Below are 16071 nucleotides of genomic sequence, written 5' to 3'. Positions count from 1 at the left end.
AGTGCTTCAGACAGTTTTGGATCTGAAGCAGTAATGGTATTATAGGATTTCATGTATGGTTAGAGTCACAGATAGCTTGGGTTATGCTAAGTCACTTACAGTGGGATTATCTGAGCCTAGGCCAAGTATAAGTGATCTGCAGGGATAATGTATATGTGGTATCGTTTTCCAGTAGGAACCTCGAGTTAACAGAAGATGAGAAGACAGTTGAGAGATAAGTGGACTGGATTCAACAATAATGATTCGGTATCGGCGGTCTATCAGGGAGTCAGATCATATCGAGACTTTAGATTTCAGATTGAGTAATCTGATCATAATGCCAGGAATTCGCACATCTTCGGGTTTTTGGAACCCTACGAGGGATGGTTTTCGTTGCCTTGTAAAGGCTAGGTTATGCTCGGGATTGTGGTCATGTCGTTCGAGTTGTCTGGCATGTAAGGAATGGTAAGGAATGATTTCGAGGACGAAATCTAATTTAAGTGGGGGAGAATTATAACACCCCGTTTAGTAGATAAATAAATAGATAAAGATTTATAAAAGAATAATAGCCCTAAATGCGAAATAGTGTAGCAAGGAGTTAGTTTTGGGGGTTAAGTATAAATTCGGGATTTAAATTATAAAGATTTTATGGAGTCAGGGACTAAAGTGTAAGTTTTGGGACTTAAGTTGAAAAGAATGAGAGGAGGAGGGACTAAAAAGGTTAACATGGCTGAAGTTTGATCGTTGGGCCTGAATTGAAAGGAATTTAGAATGGTGAGGGATAAAAGGGTAAAATATGGATTAATATTGAATGAAAAGGGGAAGGAGGGATCGAATCTGTCATTATGGGATACTTGCATATGGGCTCGGGGTATATAAGACCCGTCACCCGGTAACCCCAACCCTAACTCAAGAAAGCAGCCACCATCATCGGAAGTCCTCCTGCAGCCACCCTCATATCATCTCCCTTCCAGCCGATACAACCTCCTAGCCACTGTGACCCCCGGATACCACCGCTCATTCGCCGTCTAAACGCCACAACAGATTCACCATCGGAGACGTCGTGTGCACCGGAGAACCGCCAAGACCGAGGAATATCGGCTGCGTTCGTCACTGTGCGATTCGTGAGCAACAGGGAGCTCTCGGTAGTACCATCGCCTCCCACCTACACCTTCTCCTTCGTTCTTTCGGTGGCCTGACGTCGTGAACGTCGATTGGGATCGACGGTGGGCTTTGGACACCATTTTTTTGGGTTTCCGGTCATCGCCTGCCACTTGTAGTGGCTGAGTTGGGGAATGCTTCGGTCTTCAGATCATGTTTGCGAGCATGTGTAGGTGCTTGCTCGGTTGGGAAACAAAAGAACCGCCGCCACCACCGTGAGGTGGTGGCTGTCCTCGCAAAATCACTGCCGCTGCTGCCTCTCTGTGGTTCTGCCGTCGCCAACCGCCACCAGGTGGGTGGCTGTGTTACTGTTCCGAGCATAGAGTGTGAGTGTGTGTTATTTGTTTGATGAAGGGTTGGGTTTGTGTGGCTGGAAAATCAAGAACAGCCACCACCACCACCACCGTGAGGTGGTGGCTGCCGCCATGTACCACCGCCGGCCACCACTAGAGTGGCTATGTGTGTGTGTGTTTATGCTAGTTAGTGTATGTGTTTACTTTTGGATTAAATCATTGTGATTGTAATTATCAAAAAGAATAATGAAAAGAACCATAACCACCACCGTGAGGTGGTGGCCGCCGCCGTGAGCCGCCATTGACCACCACTGCCCGAGGTGGTAGTGGGTGGTGCCCAACTAGTGAAACCCTAATGGTCCTAGTGAAACCCTAATTGACCTAAGGAAACCCTAATGGGCTTAAAGATTTAGTTTTGGGCCTATTGGGCTATGATTGGGTTGGAAACCCTAATTAGAGTTTAGAAAACCATAATTTTGGATATATGGGACACACATTTGGGCCATTGGAATGGAATTGTGAATTACACCCAATCACACCATATGATTTATCTAGTAGAGTGATGGACTTAATGGATTAAGTCCTTAATGGGTTAAGTGAGAAACACTTAACCCTAATTGTCATTTTATGTGAAACCCTAATTTCACTTGGGCCTTGAGTTGGGCCTTTCTATTGGGTTTTAGTAATTGGGACAATAATGGGCCATCAAAGAATGATCATATGGACTAGAATATTTAGATGGGCATTAGGGTAAGGCCTATATGAGGGTTTGGGCCCAATTTGGAAAATTAGGCCTTAGATGGGCCATAGTTTGGGCCTTGATGGTTATATGATATTGGGCCATTAGAATGCCAAGTGTTGGACCAAGAATAAATGGTTGGGCCTTAAGGCAAGACCATGTAGAGGTTTGGGCCCAATTTGAAAATTTGGCCATAGTTGGGCCTTGGTTCATTATTAGACTTTTGGGCCTTTGGATTGGGCCTTGGGATTGAGTCAAGCTGCGTTAGGGGTAAAGTAGTCTTTTACCCCAAGCATGGATTTATGGATATGTGTCGGGGACCCAATTATTAATTGGGTGTTATTTTGATGTTGACAGATTTGGGAATCTGTCATCCAGCAGCTAGGGTTTTGTCAGCGGGACTTCAGCAGTGTGAGGTGAGTTCTCTTCCAGTAGGAACGGGTCTAAGGCCACAATGTCGGCCCGTTTAGTTAGTAGTTCCAGACTACGGTCCGATGTCAAGGCGGTCCCGAGAAGAGTATATGTATGCTTGGTGTCGTTGTGATTCATGCATGTTATGTGTTATGTGTTCCGAGGCAAGCCCGATGTCGGGGGAAGCCTTATGTATGTTGGTGTATCTGTTATATGTTATGTGTTCCGGGGTAAGCCCGATGCGTATTAGCTTATATGTTATGTGTTATGTGTTCCGGGCTTCGGTCCGATGTCGGGGTAAGCCCGATGTATGCTATATGCTTATGTTATATGTTTATGATATATGTTATGTTGTGTATGTCGGGGTAAGCCCGATACCAGACTTGGTCTGATGCCAGGGTGAGCCCGATGCCGGGTAAACCGATGCCGGGTTCGTCTCGATGCAGCTGGGCGGTGTCCCAAAGTTATGTTTATGTTATGTGTTTATGTTATATGCATTGTTGATATGTTAATATGTGTACCGGATTACGGTCCGATGCCGGGCGGGGCCCGATGCAGTGGGCTAGGCCCAAGTTATGTGATTATGTGTATGGTATGTGGTAGTTTCGGGAGACTCACTAATCTTCGTGCTTACAGTTTCCAGTTTTGGCTTCAGGAACTTCGGATTTCAAAAGAGGAGCTCGGGATGATTGCAGTGCACACACCATTTGTTTAGCATGGGATGTTTATACTCTGATATATTTTGATATGTGACTTTGATACATGACTTATGACTTTTATATGATGAGGATATTTATGGTTTTATTAATGGTTTAAAACGAAAATTTTGGGTTATATTTTTGGGATGTTTCAGAAGGCGTGACCATACACATCCTGATTTTTATGTTGTTGATCTTGGGGGACTCTGAGTTTAAATAATGTTTTGGAAACAATGGTTTTGTAAAAACTTTTATTAGTAAACGGATTGCTTTGAAAAGTTTAAATTGGTTGTGATTTTTGAGATGTGACACGTATTTTGGTGGGATGTTCCTATGCTAAGGAGGTTTTGATGTGGATATTTAATTGGTGTGACATCCCCTTTCAAGTCTTCAACTCAGTGAAGGAGATTGTTGGTTTTGCTACTAACCGGAGGAGATGCCCAAAGAAACGGAAAATTATAACTACTATTATATATGTGTGACAACCCGAAACTTTCCAGGCATTGAAAATCAAGTTTTTCATCGAAAATCATCCGAGTCTCGAACAGCCAGGTGTTCACGGACGCAATCGTGTTCACGGCCGTAAACCCTTCACGGCCGTGAACCGTGAACGGTTGGGTGGACCCCACCACCAACCATGAACCCATACTATATATACGTGTATCCACCCTCATTTTTACTTTTCTGGTCGAGAACGTCACTTTTTCTCTCTAAAAACATCAAGCAAAAACCCAAGTTTCTCTTCATCTATCACTCTATCCTCCTTAGAACTCGTTGTGGAGCATCAATCATTCATCCTTTCATCAAATCAAGCATTCCTTGTTCTTGAGTTCACGGCCGTAAACCCTTCAAATCTTCATATTTCACCAAGAACACCAAGAACAGGCCGTGAACACTTCATAAGGGTCGTGAACCCTTCAAACCTTCAAGGGCCGTGAACCCTTCACGGCCGTGAACACATCAAGCCCAACCGTGAACTCCCTTTCAGCCTCCTAACTTGATTCTAACACTCCTTTGGTGAGTTATTCTTTCATCCTAGGTTGTTTGCTAAACACCTTTGTGGTTAAATTCACTAATTTCATGCCTATATGTACCATTATATGTTATTTAGGACTCGTTTGTGCTTCGGGACTTCACTCGTGAAACTTATCATCCTATATCATATCTTCAATCGAATCTCCAACATAAGGTGAGTTCATACCCCCATATTTTACAAGCTTTTTAATGTTTTTAAGGGGGGGGGGGGGGAATACAAGTAAAAGCACAAGTAATCTTGTGTTTAAAAATATAATATGGTTTATTATATTTTCCTATCATTAGCACACATTGAACGTAGAACTTACTAAACATGACAAACACTGTTACTACTAGACTTGCGAACAGTTTTACAAACACGTTAAGATACAAACGTTACAAGCACAGTTTTCAAACAAGGAAACAAACTTATGAATTATGGAATAAAGGTACTATTTTTATAAGGATTCATGTTAATAACAAAAAGGGGTTTTCATAGTATTATTCGTGGATTCGTTGAGAGAACTACAGTGTGAGACACGACTTCTGGGAAGTCTACTCCTTAGGAACCAGAGTCTCCTGGAGGGAGAGCGTGAGTTTGTGTATAGATCTATACGGGACTGACAATCCCGCACCCTGATTATTAGCTACAGTCAACCGAGGGTGACAAACGTCATTTCAGTTTACGACGCCCGAAGTACGTCGTAGTGGTTATCGTCCATTAGCATGGTTATAAGAACTCACAGGGGAAACAACGACTCGTTCACGTAATAATATACTTAACAATCAGTCATCAGGGTTAATAACTAGGGGATTACTTAGTATATACATCAGGGTTTTATGAAATTAACATCTGACATGCAGTGGGATGTGTGACTTCCGCCTCATTACCTGTTTCTTGTTTGGTTGTGGGTTTAGGGCGGAATCACCCAATCGACTGTGTGTTCGACTTAGATTTCTATAACTCGTATGTACTAAGTGATCTCAGGAGGGTATTAACAACTCTTTCAGTATACATGACACTACATCTTCGACTAGTTTTATTTTAAGTAATAAAACTACTATACACTACTGGTGGTAGCCAGGGTTTTCAAACAGAACAATGCTTAAACAACATAAGTATGGAAAATACTTATGCTTTTCAGTTTTGGAACAGTTAAGACAACAAACTTACACTTAGGGAAAATATAGGATTTTCCAGGATAAACATCAGTATTCTACAAACAATCGGTTTATCATTTCACTAATGAACATTCATTGTTAATTCTATAATTCCTTAGTTTATGCATCCAGGCTACGTATGAAGAATATTCGATAGACCATGGAATGTGTGGTTTCCGCCTCATTTCCTGTTCCTTGTTTGGTTGTGGGCTTAGGGCAGATCCACACAATCAATTGTCTGTTCGATATTGGTTTATACATAGCTAGTATGAGCTAAGTAGTTATAAAAGGAATTGGTTTAATCATGCTATCACTAAGAAAATATTGGGTTTTCTTGAGGAACACTATCAATATAATTCAAAGGACCAATATAGTTAACTTTGTAAGTACCTAGTGAATACTTCAGGGTTATACACATGAGGATCCGACAACCAGTGGAATGTGTGGCCTCCGCCTCATTTCATGTTCCTTGTTTGGTTGTGGGCTTGGGGCAGAACCACACAATCGATTGTTTGTTCGATCTGGATTGTATATGACTTGTATACACTAAGTACTCGCAGGAGGAACTAGTAAGAATCAATTTACTTATCATTCGTTACATAAGAAAATATAAGGTTTTCTGGAGAAACACAACACACTTTTCAAGAACATAGAACCTATTTTTCTAAAACAAAACGCTTATGAACTCACCAACTTAATGCTGATACTCTTTCAAAACCTACTTGTATTCTCAGGACACTAATAGACAGGTACACGCACCAGATTCAAGAAGATGGAGCATAGTAGCTTCGGGTCTTCATTTTGCTATTTACTTTTGGAGTCGGTTATATATATATGATCCAAAAACAATGTAAATGGTATTCTATTAATATAATGGTTGTTGTTGATTTGATTACTATTATACAATTGTTGTGATATTGTACATGATGTCCTCCGCCCCCGAACGTTTCTGCCGTTCCGGTTTGGGGGTGTGACAATATGGCTTACTTTGGTTTTTTGGAAAGCTAAAAATGACAAGGCGTTTAGTAAAAAAGTCTCCACCCCTCCCAACACGGCAGATTGCATCGTCACTCCGATGTTTAAGTGGGTCAAGTATAGAGATAATGTAAGGTTACACCTTATGATCTGACGAGTCAAACACATAACATGATGATCCGTCAGCGTCATCGTCTACAAGTCGACAACGCCAGCATCACAAGTTCAACAACGTCATCTTATTGTATAGTTGTTCGATTGTAATCTTTTGTATATTAGGTAGCTATTATAGATAAATATAGAATAAATCATATCCCGTATTTTTATGATAAGATCGGTTCTTAGTATAGATTTGATTCAATCCTGTCAATCAAGGGATATACATGTATAGATTAGTATATATACAACATTAGGGCAAACCCTAATGTTGTAGAGGTCGTGGTCGAGTAGTTTTGTTCGTGGCTTTGTGTCAATTGTCTTTGTGACGAACTCGTCTTCATGGTGAAGACAAAACCTCTTTTCTTGGTGAAATGAACATTTGGAGAACTCTTATGTTATTTACTTTTTGTTGGTTATTTTGTTTAGATTAGTTTTTCTTTTCCTATTCATACTTGAAGTGTATCTGATTAACTACATACCTTCAGATAATCTGTGTGTTTGTAATTGGAGTGATTGGATGTGTTGTCCGTTTAAATCTTTGTAATTGTTTGTTTTTTCCTTTTGCCCGACCTTTTCTCTATGAGGCTTGGGTGATGTTCTGTTTTGTTTGCCTTGTTGTTTTAATAATATCTGCCGTTTCAAAAAAAATATATCAAGAGATTTTTATTTGAGTGTAAAAGATGTTTTATTAACTATTAGAAATATATGTGTGGAGTTTGAACATATGGTTAGGATTTAGATTTTAATGCAATAATTCATTATTAATAGGACTATTAATGTATATAGTTAGAGAAATTAAATATCCTCCTACATTTATATTGTGAACATTTAAAAATGATAGGAGGATGTGTAGGAAGAAAAATTAGAAGAATATTTATTTCCATTTTTTTTGGAAACAATGAAATATTATAAAAACTAAATCAAGCTTAGTAAGAAACTAATACTTGTACAGCAACAAGATTCAAGTTATACAAACAACAAGATTCAAGTTATACAAAGGAAAATTCAAAATGGATTACAGTACCATTGCACCCAATTAACATAAGCTAATCTACCCTTGTGTTTGCACAATTTGAAAGATAGCGATATCACATCATCCGCGACCAAAATAGAGGAGGAAGGGATGTTTTTGAAAACCTTGTTGTTTCTTGCCGGCTAGCAGTAGAAAATTGAGATGAGAATCTTCATTTTTTTGGATAGTTACCCCAGTTGGAGCAAAGTCTAGAAAATTCACCAAACCAAAGAATTGAGGACAGGGGAGCCCACACCATTTCGCAATCCAATAACGCGATGTAGATGTGAATCTACATTGAAAAAGAAGATGATATACTGTCTCTCGCTCACAACCATATAAATGACAATTGTGGGTAATAATATATACACCACGATGAGCTAAGGTTTCCGCAAACGAAGTTCTACCAAAACGAGCCGCCAGATAAAGCATAAAACTTTAACGGGAATAATTGTAATCCATACAATCTTTGGGCCCAAATGTACGTTTAGTTTTGAGGCCAAAAATTTACGCATAATGTTAACTTCTCTGCCGTTTGGAGCAACATTAAAACATAGTTTGTCCGGTTCCATAGTGAATATCTGAGAAACGAGGGCGTAAAGATCATTAAATTCAGCCACAATAACGCTATTACTATAGGTGGATTTCCAGGACCACCAGAATCCATTAGTAGAACATATGTCTGCGATTTTGCAAGATTTATTGGACTTGAGAGCATAAAGTAAAGGAAAACGGGTTTGGAGGGCACATGTGTCAATCCAAACGTTCTTCCAAAAAATTCCTAGACAACCAGATTTGATTTTGAAGAAGAACAGGTCCTCGGGATTAATATTTATCGACTTTAAGCTTGTAATACACTTTGGCGATGTTGCTCCAAACTTTGGTGTTTAATTTCTCATCAACGTAGTGAATATGTTTTCTAATGATATTATAAAGATTGTGAATTGTTTTGCACCAAAAAGAATCATCTCTGTTTAATTGACTCAATTTTTTTTGCCTTTGAGAATATAAAGATTTTGCTGAAAAACTCAAGCGTTTAACCCCACTAATCAATTATTCAACATTAATAAATAAACTATTTTATTTATTTTATTTTTAGATAAATAATTAATTTATCACATCTAACTATATTATTTGTTATGTGTAACCTCATTGATTTATATATAATTAGGAATACAATAATTATTTTTCTCCCTAACAATAAGATTTAGACAAAATTGCAAGAATGGTCCCTGTGGTATGTCAAAAATAGCAACTTTGGTCTAAAATGGGTTTGGCTCGCAAGGATGGTCCAATAGTTTCGTTTTGTTGCGAGTTTAGTCCAATTTCCTATGAACTTTTTTATAATGACGGATTTGCCCTTATTATTTTATTTTCTATTTTTCTTGTATTACAACAATTAAAAAATAAAACAAAAATAAAATCTCTCTCTCTCTCTCTCTCTCTCTCTCTCTCTCTCTCTCTCTCTCTCTCTCTCTCTCTCTCTCTCGTCAAGAGCTTTTTCTGGGTTTGTTCTTGTCCACCCAACTGGTCCCTCTTTAACCACCCTTATATTTGGGCTTTAATCCCAACGAAAAACCCTCTGAAGCCTCTTGAGAGCTCAAGCACACACACATATACACACACAATCACATTCATGAACCCCATATCGGCGATCTTCACTTTTCTTGCATTTACTCTCTTTCTCTCTCTCTCTCACACATACATATAAACACACAGACAAACTCTTTCTCTCTCACACACACACACACACACACTCTTAGGGTTAGCAACAACAATAAGAAACCAAAATTGGCCAAGGAATATGATGTTGCCACCGTTTAATCTCTCATTCTCGTCATCGAGATAGAGAAAGACATTCAGAAACCCTAAACGGCAGGCGATGGTATGAAGTCTAGTGAAATGAAGCCGCCACTGTGAAGGGCTTCAAAACCCACTTGCGATGGTGGTTTGCTATAAATCGAGTCAGAGAATGAGATTGTTTGAGCTAGAGAAGAAGGATATCGTCGTTCTCGGATAAGGGTAGCGATTTAGGGTTTCGACCACTATCACTTTTGTCATTTGGGACAGAGGATTTGTGGTTCGACCATGTCATCTAGGAGGGTTTCGACCACTATCACACACGACGACATATTTTTGGTTCGACATTCCTGCGAGAATGACGGTGATTTCCGAAGGTAAGAGAGGAACATGAAGAAGGTTTGAGGATGTAGGTTCGATTAAACAGATTTAGGTTCGATTTTACTTTGGGATACCTTCATCTTCATCTTTGCCGGTCTTCTCTTATTTTCTCCATATCTGTTAAGCAAAAAATAAACAAGGGACAAATCCATTTTTAAACCACAAAATAATTATATATTGTTTTTGTTTGAACAAAAAAATAATGGTGTTTTTTGTTTGATTCCATAAAAAGAAGGAATGTAACTGTTAATGGAAAAAATATATGTTTCATGTTCATCAATTGGAGAGAGAGAGAGAGAGAGAGAGAGAGAAAGAAAGAGAGAGAGAGAGAGAGAGAGAGAGAGAGAGAGAGAGAGATTTTATTTTTGTTTTATTTTTAATTGTTTTTTAATTGTTGTAATACAAGAAAAATGAAAAATAAAATAATAAGGGCAAATCCGTCATTATAAAAAAGTTCATAGGAAATTGGACTAAACTCGCACCAAAACGAAACTATTGGACCATCCTTGCGAGCCAAATCCATTTTGGACCAAAGTTGCTAGTTTTGACATACCACAAGGACCATTCTTTCAATTTTGTCTAAGATTTAACAAATTCATTTTGTGCTCTTTTAGCATACACTTTACAAGGAAGGAGCCACCCTAGGACCAGGGTAGGCCCAACCCACCCTCATATTATTATTATTATTATTTTATTTTTTCTTTTAAAAATAAAATATAATATTTATGATATATGCTATTCTTTTCTCATGTTTAACTTATTGTATTTTTCTTCATTTGGATAGTATTTAATTAGTTTATATATATATATATATATATATATATATATATATATATATATATATATATATATATATATATATATAGACACACACGAGTAACATCCTAAATTTTTTTTTTTTGGCTTCACCCCTGCAACTTGATCCTCATCTTCCAAGTTGATTCATGATACATTGTCATACACATTTTGTGTGTCGATAAACACCGATGAAGATTCATATTTTTTGTTTAGCAAAATGAGACCTTAAAACACTATGAGATATGTGATGATTTTTTTAGGTATTTTACTAAATTATTGACATTCAAAATTATTTTTTAGATGTGACATCTTAGGTATTTTACTAAATTATTGACATTCAAAATTATTTTTTACATAGAAAAACAAGTTCTCTAATGGAAATTATTTAATTTCATTTTACCATGGTTTTAATTGGATTACGTTTATTTAGGTAATATGCTAAAAAAATATAGATATATGACAAAATAATGTTTTACTGAGACATATTATTAAAATTAATCAAATTGAAACGTGGTATTTAGTATTTTACCTTATAAAACATTATATTCGAATCTTTGCAATTTAACAAATAATTTGCAACCTAACCCGCTGTCCATAAATGGCTTTATATATAAATTTAATATTTCCATGCTGGCAAAAATATCGTATAAAAAAATGACACGTCAGATTAGTGTCCCCACAGACAGACTTACCAATTACGCTCTTCAGAAACCAAACCCTCGCTTCCCTTTGCACTCCCCCAAAACATTTTTTGTTTTTTTCCTTCAAATTTTTCTGTCACTATATATACAGGTTCATATATACATATATATCGTCCCTGTATACATTCCTCTCTCTCTTCGCTCTTTCGTTCTCTCTATAAATCTCCAAAATCTATTCTCGACAGATAACCTCCGTCACTGATTTACCGTCGAACGCCGTCGATTCGTTGAGCGGTGAAGAAAGGTGAATTTCAGAAAGTTCGGATTTTATTTTACGTGTATCTGAGAGGAACTGACATGGCGCCGGCAGCCGGCGTTTCTCCAGTGTCGGATCGAGTGCCGGTGATGATGCCGGCAGCGGCGGTACAGCCTACGGCCTTGATGTCCGAGGCATTCGCGAAGGATGCGATAATCTCGTGGTTCCGAGGTGAGTTCGCCGCGGCGAACGCGATCATCGATGCATTGTGTGGTCATTTGTCTCAGTTTGAAGGTGGACGATGTGAGTATGAGTCGGTGTTTGCGGCTATACATCGACGCCGGTTGAATTGGATCCCGATTCTTCAGATGCAGAAGTATTTTTCTATCGCCGATGTGACGCACGAGCTACAGAAAGTTGCGGAGGTGAAAGAGAAGTTAAGAGGCGTTGAGAAGATCGTGGAGGAAAATGTTTCTTCGCCTGTGATAGAGACGAAACGTGAGATTTTGGAAGAGAAATCCTTGGACGTCGATGGAAACGGTGTTGGTGAGGTTGTTGATGATGATTTCGCCAATGATAATTCGCCAAAGAGCGGGATTACTGATGCAGGTAAGGACGATTCTTGCTCGATTCATACAGCTATATATAATTATATGATTCCTTTCTATGTGTGTTTGTTTTTTTATATATATAATTTGGCAGGTAATTACCGCTTAATAAATTTTCTCATTGCAGTTTCAAAAAAAAAAAAATTGTCTGTGTCAGTATGATATCTCAAACTGCATATTGTTTATGTCAAATTGCACACAGCTGCATACGTATAGATCTCTTCCTCTGTTAATCATCATATACATGTTTTCCGTTATAATTTTTATGTTGTTAAATTCATTACTATATGAATAGTTGAATACATTAATATTAATGCTTTTAAATGCTTTATAGATACACGTACGCCCCAAAACAGAGTCTTTACAGGTTTGTTTTGGAGCTTTATTGATTTTTTAATTTAATAATCATACAGAGCAAATTCAAGGACGATACTAATTTTTTAATATATAGTACAATTCTTCGAAAAAGATTGATTTCTTTAATATTTAGAACTTTTGTTTGAAAAAAAATTTCATGTCAACAGTGTCCTCCAACTTTTTTTGTACTTGTAATTCCCGGTTGCTTCCCTTGTTCCCTTGGGACAAAGCGTTTTTTCCAGAAGGGGCTACGGTTGGTGACTTTTTTCTCATCCGTTTAATTGACTCAATTTTCTTTTGACTTTGAGAATTCTCACGTCCTTCCTCTGTTTGGTCTCTGTTTCAATTTTACTTGAAAATTGAGATTGAATGAACACGAGAATTAGTAAAAGCGAAAATTCAATTACTTGTTGTAATTCCCGATGGTTTTCCTTAGAAGCGAGAAATTCGAGGTCCGATTTCAAACAAAAGTACTTTCCTAACCTCGAGAAAGATAGATAGATAGATAGTTTCTTTTCTTTTTAGCACAGCACGTCCACTTCCATTATAAGGGTCGTTACTACCGCCTGCCTCTTGTTTTGTTTGTTGTTCTTTCTCTTTGTTAAATTAATTGAAATTAGACTCTATTAAAAGTCATAAAGATTTAGGGATACCATTAAGTTAAAAGACAATTAATTAATGGAGGCGTAAGGTGTTGACATTTCGTCATCGAAATATATCTTTTTATGTCATGTCCTCCGCTCATTTCAATTGACCAAGCCAAAGTACCCATTAAATGTTCTTTATTATATCAGCCTGTAATTTTTATAAAATTTCAAAACAAACTATTATGATTTCCACTACAAATAGGTTACATAATCGAAAGCCCTGATGAAAAAATAAAAGTAGAAATTTCCATGATTACCGAAGGAAAATAAACGGTTATAACTGAAGATGCTAGTCACCGACCCACTATTATCAATGGAATGGGGGAATAACATGGGGCTTAGGTATATCCTGTTGCTAGTTGCAAGTATGCGTTTCAGTGCATACCGATACTGTTATTGCTTTTTTTATCTCTTTGTCGTACTATGTTAGTGGGTGTGAGGTAGTGCTTGTTTGGTGCGTGGTGCAATTGACAATAGTGATGTTTGCCTACAACGCTTGTTTTTAGCTACAAAAAGAACAAAAATGTTTTAATTACGGATATAGAAGGAATCGCATTGAGCCATGAGCCATGAACCATGAACAATGGTGGTGGGGTTACAATGATTGGTGACTAATAAAGTTGTCAGCACCGGTGACTGATATATATATATATATATATATATATATATATATATATATATATATATATATATATAGATATATATAATAATTTATTTACCAAATAAAAATAAAAGTCAAATAATTTTAGTAATTGAACCGCAGGATCTGAGCAACCGGATATGGTGGTGGAACAGGAAAGCACTGAGATATGCTCAAACCAACAAGATTGGGAAGCTCGACGTGCTGAAATCAAGATGACTAAAGGATTTGTAGCCAAAGAATCCGTCAAAGGCCATATGGCAAGTTCATTTAATTTAATATTATTCTTATCTTTTTTATTTTTTATTGAATTAAATCATTAATAATAAAAACAAATGAACAGGTGAATGTTGTGAGAGGATTGAAGATGTATGAAGACATACTGAACAAAAGCGAGCTATCTAAGTTGACTGAATATGTAACTGAACTCCGAGTTGCTGGCCAAAATGGTGAACTCTCAGGTGGATCCCGTGATTCGTGATGCTTGCTTTTCTAGTTAACCTTGCTTGTTCTTTCCTTTTGGGACTGAAGTTTTGAGATAGTAAGGGATTGAACAGGTTTGGCAATTAATTTTCTTTTCAGTTGATAATCCATATTCCATACCTTATTAGCATTCCTAATTCCGATTCCAATTCCAATTCCATTCTGTAGTTAGGATAAAATTTCAATAGAGCCTTCCTTAATAATCTTACATTTATCATGTCCCAAAGGTCCTCAATCTTATTAGTTATTACTATATGACGGGATTTTATAATCTATTTTTTCCGCTGTGGGTGATTAGGTGAGACGTTTATCATGTACAACCAACAGTCGAAAACAATCAAGAGAGAGCTCATTCAGTTTGGAGCTCCTATTTTTGGACAGATTAAAGATGATGCTTCAACTAAATCACAAGATAGTAAGCATTCATAATTCAACCAAATCAATCTTTTATAAAATCTAAATTCAACTTTGTGTTTTAATCCTTCACAGGCAACATCGACCCGATTCCCGCTCCTCTTGAAGGTGTCATTGATCATCTAATCCAATTCCACCTCATTTCAGAAAACAGACGTCCAAACAGTTGTATCATTAACTTTTTCGATGAGGTATTTTTCACTTTTTACTGTTTTACTTTTACACTCGTTAATTATTTTATTCATGTAATTAATCCGTTATACATTTTTACACAGGGAGAATTTTCACAGCCTTTCTTGAAGCCACCTCACCTAGAGCAACCAATCTCAACTCTTCTTCTATCCGAATCAACAATGGCTTTTGGACGTACTTTAGTCTGCGATAACGATGGAAACTACAAAGGACCGCTCATGCTTTCTCTAAACCAAGGGTAATTTTGTAATTTAAACTATACATTTTTTTAGTCACCCAAGCACACAACACGAATTACATTTTTTTTTTTGTAATTTTCGACAGGGCACTCCTAGTGATGCGAGGAAACAGCGCTGACATGGCACGCCACGTCATGTGTCAATCTCCTACTAAAAGAATAAGTATCACATTTTTCAAAGTGCGAATGGAAGATAAAAACCCACCACCAAAAGACCATCAAATTCCAATGTCTGGAGCGATGACAGTATGGCAGCCAAACGTTCCAACTCCATTGATCACACAAAACGGATACGAATCGATCCATGTTCTCCCGAAATGGGGCGCGATCCGGGCCCCACAGCTTCTAATGTTGGCACCGGTTCGACCAATGGTAATGAGCCCACGAAGGCTGCCACGTGGTGGTACAGGTGTTTTCTTACCGTGGAACGGTGGGTCCAGGAAACCAGCGAAACATCTACCGCCACGTGCTCAGAGGGGACGGCTCCTTGCACTCCCGCCACCGTCCCCTGAGCCACATAAAATGGACCGAACCCCTGATTCGGGCATCACTGTGGCTTGAAAGATGTTGTGGTCTTTGGTCTTTTTTAAGACAAGTAGTTTGTTTGTGGTTGTTTGAGTTTGATTTATAGTGTACAACAAGGCCTTTTGGTGTTTGAGAGATGAGTTTTTGGGGAATTAGGTTTTTATCCGTTGTTCCCGATTTCAATCAACTTAGAGTTACTTTTAGAGGTAGTATTTAAAAGCTTTGATGTTAACAAAGTGTGAATTGTTTTTTTTTTCTTCCAATTTTTACACATTGTGATAATGTTACTTGCTCTAATATTATTACATTGAAAAAAATATCAACTACTTACATTTGATAATGCCATAAATTAAAGAATAGATTGAATATTGAAGACCCATTATTGGGCCCATTTGGTGAATGAGAATATGAGATAACAATGCCAATGGTAGTACGGGCATATGGTGGGGAAGGGATGGGAATATCCATGTTGTAATGAAGTCACGTCTT

The 16071-nt window shown here is 37.7% G+C and overlaps 1 protein-coding gene across 1 annotated transcript; it reads left to right on the top strand.

Moving 5' to 3' along the window:
- Positions 1-11384: 11384 nt before the first annotated feature.
- On the top strand, positions 11385-15864 carry LOC145114545 (oxidoreductase, 2OG-Fe(II) oxygenase family protein). Its single transcript, XM_079050583.1, has 7 exons — positions 11385-12087; positions 13854-13990; positions 14074-14191; positions 14512-14628; positions 14703-14818; positions 14903-15057; positions 15144-15864. The coding sequence occupies exons 1-7, from the start codon at positions 11580-11582 to the stop codon at positions 15616-15618; spliced, it is 1626 nt and encodes a 541-aa protein (XP_078906709.1). The 5' UTR covers positions 11385-11579; the 3' UTR covers positions 15619-15864.
- The last annotated feature ends 207 nt before the right edge of the window (positions 15865-16071 follow it).

This window comes from Lactuca virosa, chromosome 5, assembly GCF_052849685.1.
Source record: "Lactuca virosa cultivar CGN04683 chromosome 5, Lactuca_virosa_CGN04683_v6, whole genome shotgun sequence".
In the NCBI taxonomy this organism is placed as follows: domain Eukaryota; kingdom Viridiplantae; phylum Streptophyta; class Magnoliopsida; order Asterales; family Asteraceae; genus Lactuca; species Lactuca virosa.
The sequence above is the reverse complement of the archived record's forward strand: the minus strand, read 5'-3'. Positions and strand labels throughout refer to the sequence as shown.

Bases quoted from the DNA above. Each gene is read 5' to 3' on its own strand.
- LOC145114545 (XM_079050583.1), top strand. From the start codon at position 11,580: ATGGCGCCGGCAGCCGGCGTTTCTCCAGTGTCGGATCGAGTGCCGGTG. The intron at 14,192-14,511 runs GTGGATCCCGTG...GTGGGTGATTAG, and splicing joins CCAAAATGGTGAACTCTCAG to GTGAGACGTTTATCATGTAC. The intron at 14,819-14,902 runs GTATTTTTCACT...ATTTTTACACAG, and splicing joins TCATTAACTTTTTCGATGAG to GGAGAATTTTCACAGCCTTT.